The sequence below is a fragment of the Anomaloglossus baeobatrachus genome, chromosome 1, assembly GCF_048569485.1.
Source record: "Anomaloglossus baeobatrachus isolate aAnoBae1 chromosome 1, aAnoBae1.hap1, whole genome shotgun sequence".
Taxonomy (NCBI): domain Eukaryota; kingdom Metazoa; phylum Chordata; class Amphibia; order Anura; family Aromobatidae; genus Anomaloglossus; species Anomaloglossus baeobatrachus.
In genome coordinates, this window is record NC_134353.1 from 582,992,108 (window position 1) to 583,005,237 (window position 13,130).

At 43.5% G+C, this 13,130-nt stretch overlaps 1 protein-coding gene across 1 annotated transcript in view; it reads left to right on the forward strand.

Annotated features, from left to right (window-relative positions):
* The window catches only part of PGM5 (phosphoglucomutase 5), a 359,677-nt gene extending 349,789 nt beyond the window's left edge, over positions 1-9,888 (forward strand). Inside the window, exon 11 of the mRNA XM_075317778.1 lies at positions 6,002-9,888. Within this exon, the coding sequence (XP_075173893.1) occupies positions 6,002-6,091 (90 nt within the window). The 3' untranslated portion in view covers positions 6,092-9,888. The remainder of the gene's footprint in view (positions 1-6,001) is intronic.
* The last annotated feature ends 3,242 nt before the right edge of the window (positions 9,889-13,130 follow it).

The following is a 13,130-nucleotide window of genomic DNA, read 5'->3' on the forward strand; positions in this document are numbered from 1 at the left end:
GTAATCTTTGGTTGAGGGGTGTGAGATCCTCCAGCTGTCGACCAGAAGTAATTCTGTGAGGGATTTTTTAATGAAATTTACTGTTTTAATTGGGATCGTTGAATGTCCATCTGAGGTGTCTAATGGAGGGTGTAGAGGGATATTGAAGTCACCTCCTAATATTATATTCCCTTCTGAAAAAAAGATGCAGAGTGTGGAATATTTTCTTAAAGAAGGGCAGCTGGTTAGTATTTGGGGCATAGATGTTTATGATTGTGTATAAGGAGTTGTATAGTTGGCATTTCAAGAAGATGAACCTGCCGTCTGGATCAAAAATGACGTCTTTGAGGTTAAAGGGTATCTTTTTATGGATAATAATCGAGACCCCTTTATTTTTCTTGATTGGGGAATTGGCATTAAACCATCTGGTGTAGACCTTATTTTTTGTTACTGGTGTGTACGTCTTCTTGAAGTGAGTCTCCTGGAGAAGAGCGATATCTATTTGGTGTTTGTTAAGATAGCTCAGTATTTGTGATCTTTTTTGGGGGATGTTCATGCCTTTAACAGAAGTTCATTTTTTAATATACCACGTATGTAAATTAATTATACCAGAATAAAATTGCTGTTTAGGAGGTATAGTAAGTAGAGACTTAGCGTAGACTTTGGCATTGTAAATTCAACTACATTTTTCATTCAAGTTTGGTAAAATGTCATGTGTTTGTGGACATTTTAATATTAAGATTTTCACCAGTTTCCCCTCAGCAGGCTCTGTTTCTAATTTTCAGTTGTCTCTGAGCTAGTGAGTGGATACTAGCTGCTATAGTATGATGTCGCTTACACAATTCACAGGAGTATGAGGGTGCCTGCTCTATTTTCTCTATGAAGCACATGCTCAGAAGCTGCATGGAGTTTACTAAGCTGTGTAACTGTGAATCCATCACTCAGATGTGGTAACACTTACTAGAAAGCTGCAATTTGTGAATTTGCTTCGTCTGCTCCACTGTCTTCCTTCTTCCCTCCTCATAAACTTCAGTAGGCAGATGTAATCTGAAATCTTAGGGAACTGGTAATCAGTCTTGCTTTTAGAAGGAAGGATTTTAGCCATTTTTCAGTGTGAGTGATCAGTGCAAAAACCCTGTGTCTTATAGGAGGAATATATTTTATAAGTTCTTGTGATATTGACTTTTAAGTTTATTATGCAGTGCTTACAAGCTCTTTTTAATAGAGCTGGTAAGTGCTGACGTAAAGCTGGCTAGAGCATTGGAGTGTACATTTTGGCCTACTTAAGTACACCAGTGCTCCTCCAATGTTTCTTCAGTGTTGGAGAGCACATAACTCAAGCTAGTGATCTGAACTGTTAATCTTCAGGAGAACACCACCCCTGGCAAAACAGGAAACCAGACAGCCCCTGGGTGCGCTCTTTAAGATGAAAGGGGAAAGCAACCCTTTAACCCCTTCACGACCATGGACGGAAAGATCCGTCCTTGTGCCCTGGGCCTTAACGACCAAGGACGGATCTTTCCGTCATGGCGGAATCGCGGCACCGGAGCCTCCGGTGACTGCGATCGGCTAACAAAAACTGCAGATTCGGGGAGGAGGGGACCTGTTCCTGACCTCAGGAGGGGTGGTGCCTCCTCCCCGGACCTACGGAGGCTGTGATTGGCTGACGAACGCCGCTCAACCAATCACAGCCACTGTAATGTTCCAGCCATTTAAAATGACTGAAACATTGAAATCCAGCCCTGGCCAGTGCAGCTGTAGCACTGGCCATTGGCTGGAGCTGGGTGACCTCACTGGATCACCCTCCCCCAGCTCCAGTAGCTCTGATTGGAGAGATCGGCCTTGTGACCGATTTCTCCAATCACAGTGGACCTGTTGCCGGTGACCGCCCCCATCAGCTTCACTTGTCGTCCCTTCAGCACGCCAGCACAGTGAGTGTACACAGTGCAATGGCAGGGCGACAAGCTCCGGTCCCATGCTGTTATGAGACCGGAGCATGGGACCCTGAAATTGCCGCGCTGCCATTGCACTGTATGAAACTGGCGAAAAGCCTCCCAATCCGCGATCTGCCACCTGTCTCCCCGATCTCCTGCCCGCACCCCCACCCATCGTATCTGCTGCCCGCACCCTCACCCCCACACCTCTCGATCCGCTGCCGCCGCCCTCCATCTGCCACAGTGCCACAGTTCCTCCCGATCTGCTGCCCGGCCCCTCACCCCTCGTGATCGGTGCCCGCCCACTCACCTCCGTGATGTGCTGCGCGATCCCTGTCCTCCTCCATCTGTCATAGTGCCACTGATCTGCTGCCCGGCCCCTCACCTCCGTGATGTGCTGCGCGATCCCTGTCCTCCTCCATCTGTCATAGTGCCACCGCTCCCTCCGATCTGCTGCCCGGCCCCTCCCCCTCGTGATCGGTGCCCGCCCTCTCCCCTACATGATGTGCTGCACGCTCCCCCCGTGGTCAGCTACCCGCCCCCTCCCCTGTCACCCCCGTGATGTGTGCTCCCTCCCCTGTCACCCCCGTGATGTGTGCTCCCTCACCTGTCACCCCCGTGATGTGTGCTCCCTCCCCTGTCACCGCCGTGATCTGTGCTCCCTCCCCTGTCACCGCCGTGATCTGTGCTCCCTCCCCTGTCTCCCCCGTGATGTGTGCTCCCTCCCCTGTCTCCCCGTGATGTGCGCTCCCTCCCCTGTCACCCCCGTGATGTGTGCTCCCTCCCCTGTCACCGCCGTGATCTGTGCTCCCTCCCCTGTCACCGCCGTGATCTGTGCTCCCTCCCCTGTCACCGCCGTGATGTGTGCTCCCTCCCCTGTCACCGCCGTGATGTGTGCTCCCTCCCCTGTCACCGCCGTGATCTGTGCTCCCTCCCCTGTCACCGCCGTGATCTGTGCTCCCTCCCCTGTCACCCCCGTGATGTGTGCTCCCTCCCCTGTCACCCCAGTGATGTGCGCTCCCTCACCTGTCACCGCCGTGATCTGTGCTCCCTCCCCTGTCACCGCCGTGATCTGTGCTCCCTCCCCTGTCACCGCCGTGATGTGTGCTCCCTCCCCTGTCACCGCCGTGATGTGTGCTCCCTCCCCTGTCACCGCCGTGATGTGTGCTCCCTCCCCTGTCACCGCCGTGATCTGTGCTCCCTCACCTGTCACCCCCGTGATCTGCGCTCCCTCCCATGTCACCCCCCTGATCTGTGCTCCCTCACTTGTCACCCCCGTGATCTGCGCTCCCTCACCTGTCACCGCCGTGATCTGTGCTCCCTCACCTGTCACCCCCGTGATCTGCTGTCCGCTCTCCCTCCACCTCTCATCCCCGTGATCTGTGCTCTGCTCACCTGTCTCCCCCGTGATCTGCGCTCCCTCACCTCTCACCCCCGTGATCTGCGCTCCCTCACCTCTCACCCCCATGACCTGCGCTCTGCTCACCTGTCTCCCCCGTGATCTGCGCTCCCTCACCTCTCACCCCCGTGATCTGTGCTCTGCTCACCTGTCTCCCCCGTGATCTGCGCTGCGCTCCCTCTCCCGCCTCTCACCCTCCCCGATCTGCTGCCTCCTTCATCTCCCGTGATCCTGCTGCCTAGATCCATCCTGTAGGGTAACTATCCCCAATCTCACCTCCCATCCCCCCTTCCCTCCCATCTCCCCTTCCCCCCCATCCTCTGCCGCTCCTGCATCCACTGCGCACTCTCCCATCCGCCCCACCCTATCCCAGCCGCCGCCATCTCACATTCACAGATGCTCCCTTTATATGCCGCTGCCCCCCCATCTGCCGCCCCCCCATCTGCCGCCCCCTAATCTGCCGCTGTTCTGATCCATCCTGTAAGTATTGTTCGTGGCTCTTTTCTAACTATCCCCAATCGCATCTCCCACTCCCTCTCCCCCCCTCCTCACCCACCTGCCTGCCGCCAAGTGCTGATCAGCTACGTGATTGGCTGATCAGGTACGTAATTGTTGCTCTAGTTTTTGCTTTTTTTGTGCACCCCAAATAAAAAAAAAAAAAAAAAAAAAAAACATGTACAATTAGGTACCTGATCAGCAATCGTCCTGCAGTCGTACTCGACTTTGGACAGGACTTATTTTTTCCATCCCACCTAGTCCCCCCCCCCTTTTTTTGCAGAACATTTGTGCGTGCGCCCTATTTTTTTTTCTATGCCATGGGGGTCTAGTTTCCAAACTGGGGTCACATGTGGGGGAGCTCCACTGTTTCGGCATCTCAGGGAGTCTCCAAACACAACATGGAATACGCTAATTATCCCAGACAATTTTGCGTTTGAAAAGTCAAATGATGCTCCTTGCATTCTGAGCCCTGCTGTGCACCCAAACATTTGATTTCCACCACATATGAGGTGTCTGTGTACTCACGAGAAATTGCACAATACATTTTATGGTGCAATTTTTCCTGATACCCTTGTGAAAAAAAAAGCTACCTGGTTGAAGTAACAATTTTGTGGTAAAAAATTTTTTTTTTATTTTCACGGCTCAACTCTATTAACTTTTGTGAAGCCCCCAGAGGTACAAAGTGCTCAATAAACATCTAGATAAATTCCATGAGGGGTCTAGTTTCCAAAATGGGGTCACATGTGGGGGAGCTCCACTGTTTCGGCACCTCAGGGGGTCTCCGAACACAACATGGTGCGGCTAACGATTCTAGCTAATTTTCTGTTCAAAAAGTCAAATGGCGCTCCTTCCCTTCCGAGTCCTGCCGTGCGCTCAAACAGTGTTTTTTCACCACATATGAGGTCTCTGCGTGCTCAGAAGAAATTGCCCAACAAATTTTGGGGGTTCACTTAATCCTGCTACCCTTGTGAATATGCAATATTTGAGGCTAAATTAACATTTTTGTTGCAAAAAGTAAAATGTTCATTTTTTCCTTCCACATTGCTTTAGTTACTGTGAAGCACCTGAAGGGTTAATAACCTTCTTGAATGTGGTTTTGAGTAGCCTGAGGGGTGCCGTTTTTGGAATGGTGTCACTTTTGGGTGTTTTGTGTCATGTAGATCTCTCAAAATCACTTCAAATGTGATGTGGTCCCTAAAAAATGTGGCTTTGTAAATTTTGTTGTAAAAATGAGAAATTGCTCATAAACTTTGAACCCCTATAACTTCCTTAAATTATTTTTTTTTCCACCCAAATTGTTCTGATGTAAAGTAGACATGTGGGAAATGTTATTTATTAATTATTTTGTGTCATATGTCTCGTTGGTTTTAGAGCATAAAAATTGAAAGTTTGAAAATTACAAAATTTTCAAAATTTTCGCGAAATTTCCGTTTTTTTCACAAAGAAACGCAAAAAATATCGGCCTAAATTTACCACTATCATGAAGCCCAATATGACACGAGAAAACAGTCTCAGAATCACCGGGATCCGTTGAAGCGTTCCAGAGTTATAACCTCATAAAGTGACACTGGTCAAAATTGCAAAAAATGGCCTGGTCTTTAGGGTCAAAATAGGCTTGGGGCTGAAGGGGTTAACTACAGTTCTTTCATTTTCGAGGCATACTTTGGTTTGGTTTCAGAGCGTGTGTACTTAAACTCTTGACCTTAAAGAAGCTTTCCCATGTACATTTTTATTACCCAAATGAATGTATATGTATTGTAGTGTCAGTTATATACTTAATGTTCACTGTCTTTCCTGGTTTCCTGCTCCACTCCGGTCCTCTGTTGGGTCATGTGACTTCTATTCTGACTCGCCGGATCACACAGGGGTCTATATGTGAGACGGAAGTCCATTTACAATGTAGATTAATGAAGAGTCAGAATAAGGCTCCATGGACTTATACTGGAAAAAGCCACTTAGGACTCACATATAGACCCCAGTGTGATTCGGCGAGTCGGAATAGAAGTCGCGTGATCCAGAAGAGGACTTGAGTGGAGTTGGAAACCAGGGAAGACTGTAATCAGTGAGTATATTACTGCAATTATGCTATAATACATATACATTTCATACAGGAGCTTCTATAAATGTATTTCATTCTTTGAATGCAGCTTATTATGCATTATTTTGTTTATTTTTTCTCCTCTTCCCTTAGGCAGTGCTGGGCCCTCTCATAGCCATCGCTTTGAAACTTTCCCAGATACATGAACGGACCGGACGTAAAGGACCCACCGTTATTACCTGAATCTACCTTTCAAAAACCACTATGGGCCAAAGAGTATGCGAAACAAAGAATGATCCATTTTTCAATCATTGCCTTTACTTTGCTGTATATGCTTTTCCCCTCCAAACTGATATTTTTTTTCTGATTATCATATACACTATTACAGTTCAATAAAAAAAAGTTTCGCATTTTATTTCAGAAATCAGAATTTGTTCTCATTTAATCACAGCTTCAGTCTAATAAAACAGTGAAAGGGTATGTGTGATAGAGCAGTAACGCTTCATTATTATTTCATGCCAGTCTCCAGGCTTACACTAAGCGTGATAGTTTTGTATATTAACATTCTGAACACAATGGCTCATTTTTGCAATTGTTGTGGTTGAAATGTTTAGAACTGTAGTTATATATTACTTGTCATCATTCAATCATTGACAGTGGCTATTCCAGGCAATAGGAGCAGCTTTGCTTTCAAAGAATCTGAACTAGAAAGGGTCCTTCAGGGGTGAAAGAAGTGTCTTTTCTATTTTCTAATCTTAATAGTTATTAACTGGTCCTGAAATGGTCCATTAATAATTAGGTCTATAAGGTTTGTACCAGGATTCCTGTGTTTGACGGCAGTAATGAAGTTGAAGACAATTATATTGTTGCCATTAAAAATACCAGAGCCACAAATGCGTGGAAAACACTACTAATCTAAACAAAGCCTATGAGAAATGTTTGCATACTAGGAATTTTATAGCAAGAGTTTACGTTGTCTAATTATTTTCAATTCTGAGAAAGAAATAACAACCTGAATCTAAAACCTTTCTGAGAATCTGCAGTAGATATTAAAAATATTCTTACTGGAGGGTTTTTCCTTCCTAATATACTCTGCATTAGACAATCATGTTGACAAAAGTTAGTTCACTGCTAAAATTTTCCATCAATTTAGTACAAAGATCATTTTTCATTGCTAAGACACACCACAAAAAAATTGTTCCCTGAAGGTGCATTTTGATGAGCCGCAAATCATCAAACGCCCGTGAGAATGCTCGTTCACAACTGCCAACCCATATAAACATGCCAATGATCACCCAATGGGCAAAAGACTCGTTTATGAAGGGACTGATTAATTTATGTGCTATCTTTTTCATGATTTTTAGAGATAAAGAGATCATATTAAAGATTGTTCTGCTCCCATCATTATACATTGGCCTAGATAAACAGGCCAGTATATGATCAACTTGTACGAATGCATCTCAATAAATTAGAATATTCTCAAAAAGTTTATTCCAGTAATTCGATACAAAAAGGGAAACACATATTTACATAGTCATTACAAACAGAATGATCTATTTCAAGTGTTTATTTCTGTTAATGTTGATGATTATGGATTACAGACAATTAAAACCCAAAAGTCATTATCTCAGAAAATTAGAATAATTACCACAAAACACCTGCAAAGGCTTCCTAAGCATTTAAAATGGGGAAGACTGCTGACTTGACAGATGTCCAGAAGGCAGTCATTGACACACTCCACAAGGAGAGTAAGCCACAAAAGGTCATTGCTAAAGAAGCTGGCTGGTCACAGGGTGCTGTATTCAAGCATATTAATGTAAGATTGAGTGGAAGGAAAAAGTGTGGTAGAAAAAGGAGCACAAGCAACCGGGATAACCGCAGGCTTGATAGGATTGTTAAGAAAAGGCCATTTAAAAATTTGGAGGAGATTCACAAGGAGTGGACTGCTTCTGGAGTCAGTGTTTTAAAAGCCACCACACACAGACATATCTAGGAAATGGGATACAATTATCACATTGCTTGGGTCAAGCCACTCATAACCAACAGACAACGCCAGAAGCGTCTTACCTGGGCCAAGGAGAAAAAGAAGTGGACTGTTGCTCAGTGGTCCAAGGTGTTGTTTTTAGATGAAAGTAAATTTTACATTCCATTTGGAAATCAAGGTCCCAGAGTCTGGAGGAAGAGTGGAGAGGCCACAATCCAAGCTGCTTGAGGTCTAGTGTGAAGTTACGATAATCAGTGATGGTTTGAGGAGCCATGTCATCTGCTGGTGTAGGTCCACTGTGTTTTATCAAGAGCAAAGTCAGTGCAGCCGTCTACCAGGAAATTTTAGAGCACTTCATCCTTCCCTCTGCCGACAAGCTTTTTGGAGATGGAAATTTCATTTTCCAGCAGGACTTGGCACCTGTCCACACTGCCAAATGTACCAATACCTGGTTTAATAACCACAGTATCACTGTGCTTGATTGGCCAGCAAACTTACCTGACCTAAACCCCATAAAGAATCTACAGGGTTTTGTAAAGAGGAAGATGAGAGACACCAGACCCAACAATGCAGGCAAGCTGAAGGCTGCTATCAAAGCAACCTGGGCTTCCATAACATCTCAACAGTGCCACAGGCTGATCGCCTCCATGCCACACCGCATTGATGCAGCAATTCATGCAAAAGGATCCCCGACCAAGTATTGAGTGCCTTTATTGTACAGACTTTTCAGTACACCAACATTTCTGAGTTTAAAGTCATTTTTTCAGTTGGTCTTATATAATCTAATTTTCTGAGATAATGACTTTTGGGTTTTCATTGGCTGTAGCCATAGTCATCAACATTAACAGAAATAAACACTTGAAATAGATCCCTCTGTGTGTAATGACTCTATATAATATATGCGTTTCCCTTTTTGTATTGAATTACTGAAATAAATTAATTTTTTGAGCATTTTTTAATTTATTGAGATGCACTTGTATATATAGTCAATCAGCGTTCGTTCATAGGCCATAACTCAGAAAAATAGACCTTAATACATTGCAAACATTTGCTTATTTTAGGCAATTGAAATCTCCATATAATTATTAGTAAATTTGGATATCAATAAAAACTAAATGGAAACTCCATGGTGTCTCTTGTAACATAATCATTATTTTTAAAAGCAACAAAAATTGCTACTTTTACAATAGGGATAATAAATTGATTTGAGACTTCTTAAAATTCTATGGAATATTATGAAAAGCCATCCTGCTATTTCAAAAGATATACAGATGTGCCCTTCCCCATCTTTTCTCTTGGTTTAGTGTATCCTAAAATTCAGAATATGGCTCAAAATTATCATCTTTTTTAGAAACATGATTTTACAATTCTCTGTCACAAGATGTCTAAGCTATATGTTTCATATGTGCCCCCCACCACACCCCCAGTGGTCGTCAAGTGCATTGCAGGCTGTTAATGGTAAAGTTGCCATGTCTCAATATTTTATTCATTTTGGTTTGTGAGAACCACAAGCAGTTTTGGGTGCATATTGCTAATCCCTGCCTAACTGTCCCTGTATACACTAGCATAGATAAAGAGATCTTTAGAAAACGTATTTCTAAAGATCCCTTATAATATACTAATAAGCACAGGGACATTATTTCCCCCGACTTGTCCGCCCTCTTAGCATGCTGGCACGCCCACAGGGGTGTGCTAACATGCTATTCAATGCCCAGCATAATCGGCGGTGAAGCGCGTATCTGTGTCCGCTGCACCACATCAGATCCTGGGTTTAGGGTCAGTGCACATGTTCAGAAGTCCCGGCTCTACCGGTCATGTACACTATGAAACCGGGTGTACGCATCCTGGCTTTAAAGAGATCTAATGCACATAACCGGAAGTGGCAGGACTTCTGCTCATGTCTAAACCCAGCATCTGAGGTGGTGACAATGGACACAGGTAGAAAAAATAAGCCTGGCTCACTATCTGGTTGGGTGCTCTGGAGAAAGGATGACCACTAGATAAATGAATGTAGCTCCGGCACATCTTAGAGAATAAAAATGCAGAATGTCTTGGGTGGTGCTGAATAAATTTTTATTAAACCAAGGAATAAAGTCTATCCCAACGTTTCGGTCCACATGGGACCTTTTTCAAGGGATCTATCAGACTGATGAGAAAAACAAAAACAGAAGGGAAAATAAATATACAATCAAGAAAAATATATTATCAAGAGGGAAATATTACAATAATGAATGAGGAGAGATACAACATGGTATAATGCAATATTACAATCAAATAGTAACATCTTATGGTACAGAAGTTGCAAAATCAACAGAGAAACGTACAGAATCGCACCAAGGAGTAAATGTTGACTATCCAAGACCATACCATGTGTATGTTCTGCCGGGCGAAATGAGCCCAATGAAATGAACAGTGTGTTCTGGACATAACATACTGTTCATTTCATTGGGCTCGTTTCTGTACGTTTCTCTGTTGATTCTTACCTTTTCTTTATTTAGAACACAAACAGAATCTCGCCTTCTAAGGTTTTGCTAACAAGACTCCTCCCATTTTTACGTGTAATTAGCGTGGTACATAACCTGGGTTATACGGTCACAGGTATTTACTATATGTCAGTGATTACACTGTTTATCAATGTATCATTTTTGCGTACTTAAGAGCTTTTTCATTTCCTCATCTAGCACCCAACCCTACTCTTAGACGCTGTTGACGATTACATATGTTCTCCGTTGGTGCATATTTATTTTCTCCGATACTCTAGGTATGTTCATATGCATTACTTACTAGTTACCGCATCTGTCCATGGTATCACATGTTCATACATTCACCGTGATTTCGTGTTGATTCTACCTTTTTTCTCAAGGGTATCATGTGCTTTTGCAACTTCTGTACCATAAGATGTTACTATTTGATTGTAATATTGCATTATACCATGTTGTATCTCTCCTCATTCATTATTATAATATTTCCCTCTTGATAATATATTTTTCTTTATTGTATATTTATTTTCCCTTCTGTTTTTGTTTTTCTCATCAGTCTGATAGATCCCTTGAAAAAGGTCCCATGTGGACCGAAACGTTGGTATAGACTTTATTCCTTGGTTTAATAAAAATTTATTCAGCACCACCCAAGACCTTCTGCATTTTTATTCTCTAAGGTGTGCCGGAGCTACATTTATTTATCTAATGGACACAGGTATGCCCCTGTGGGAGTGCTAATATGCTAAGAGGGCAGACTATTTGGAGAAATGCTACCCTGGCGACTAGACTCTGCACTCAATAGCATATCATAAAAGATCTTTAAAATACATTTTCTAAAGATCTCTTTATGTACTGTATGCTATTAGATGCTGAGACAGTTAAGCAGGGATTAGCAATATACACCCAGAACTGCTTGTGGGTCTGGGTGCATACTGGACCTGACAGGTTCCCTTTAACCAAATTGAAGAAAGGGTAAGAATGGACACACTGTAGCTTTGGCTATCTGAGTTCTTCAGGTGTAATTTTCCTTCTTTCACGTCCAGACTGTTCTTCTGTATTTTGGCTTGAGCAAGCAGCTTAGAATTTTCTACCGGTTCCCACTTCTATAATGTGCCCCTATGAAATGTCTTTAAAAAATAAGTGTTAGGTCCACTTATATAAAAGGAAAAGTGCAACATTGCAGAACACAGAGGAATAGTTATTGTTTGTAATAGTAAACTACTATGATGTACTTTTACTGTGTGTGTTATGTGAAGCACTTTCCTTGGGTATGTCACTTGTGTATGACACAGTTTTATAACATCTTAAAGAAGCAGTTATATGATAGGATTGTTTTATTTAGCACGCCTTTACTTATGCACCTCCTGTTTACAATGTACACTGAGTCTTGATGTCTCTTGTTCTCAGTCCTCTCCAGAGCACTGTACGTTTGCATTCTGTTTAGAAATATGCTTGCTTTACCAGGGGAATTATCAAGATGGATTTTGTGCTTCAAGGTTATACTTTATTACCATTTGCCATGCAGTTAATGTAATTTAGATTATCATTGTACAGAGTAAAGTCATTCATTTCCTTCAGTGCTTTTTAAACTATGATATTGTGTCAATAAAACTTAATGCAAGATGTGTGTGTCCCTCTTAAATTACAATACAACCATAATCAAGTCAAGTAACAGGGCAACTTGATGAATTTGCAGCACATTTAAAATGTAGTTATAACATCTGATAAGCTTCTCCATTATTGCCCAGTAGTGTCACTCAGTTCTTCATATATAAGGTGTATGAAATACAATTCAGTTTCTTTGCTGTGAAATCACTTCAGTTAGCAGCAGTGATTAGCGAGCACCAAAATGCTCAGGTGTCCGGTACTCGAATCAAGCAAATTGGACTGCTCGGGTGCTTGTATCGAGTTTCAAGTATAATGGAAGTCAATGGGAAACTCAAGTATTTTTACTGAAGACCCTCCCAGCACGTCTGGGGTGGGGCATGAAAATCACTAAAATTGATGGAAACAGCACTCAAATGAAATGGGAAAAGTATGAGGAAGATGTCTGGATTAGAGATGAGCGAACCGGTCCCGGTTCGGCTCGAGGCGGTTCGCCGAACGGGGGGTCTGGCTCGAGTTCGGCTCGTCGAACGTTCGACGAACCGAACTCGAGCCCATAGGAAACAATGGCAGGCAATCACAAACACAGTAAAACACCTAGAAAACACCCTCAAAGGTGTCCAAAAGGTGACAAACAACTCACAACACAACACAAACACATGGGAAAGTGACAAGGACATGTACTCATGCGAAAACAAAACAGCTGGACAAGGAAAAAGAGGAGGACACACAGATATAGGCATGGCACGCCCTTCTAAAGTCATGTAAAACACCGCAAGGTGACTCCAAGCGGAGTCTCCCTTTTTTCCAAAAATTGGGCCCCACACACCCACCCCTTCAGTGGCAGCAGTTGTGCCCCAGTTGTACACTTCACAGCTAGATTTGCATCAAGCACATTCAAAAATACGCCATTCTTATCCGTCCCCAGGATGACACCGGGGTAGGTAGCAAAGTCTTTCCTGATCCCAGCTCTGTTCATCTTGGCTTCTTTTAAAAACACAGCAAGCAAGGGTTACTCCAAGCGGAGTCTCCCTTTTTTCCAAAAATTGGGCCCCACACACACCCACCCCTTCAGTGGCAGCACTTGGGCCCCAGTTGTACACTTCACAGCTAGATTTGCATCAAGCACATTCAAAAATACGCTATTCTTAACCGTCCCCAGGATGACACCGGGGTAGGTAGCAAAGTCTTTCCTGATCCCAGCTCTGTTCAT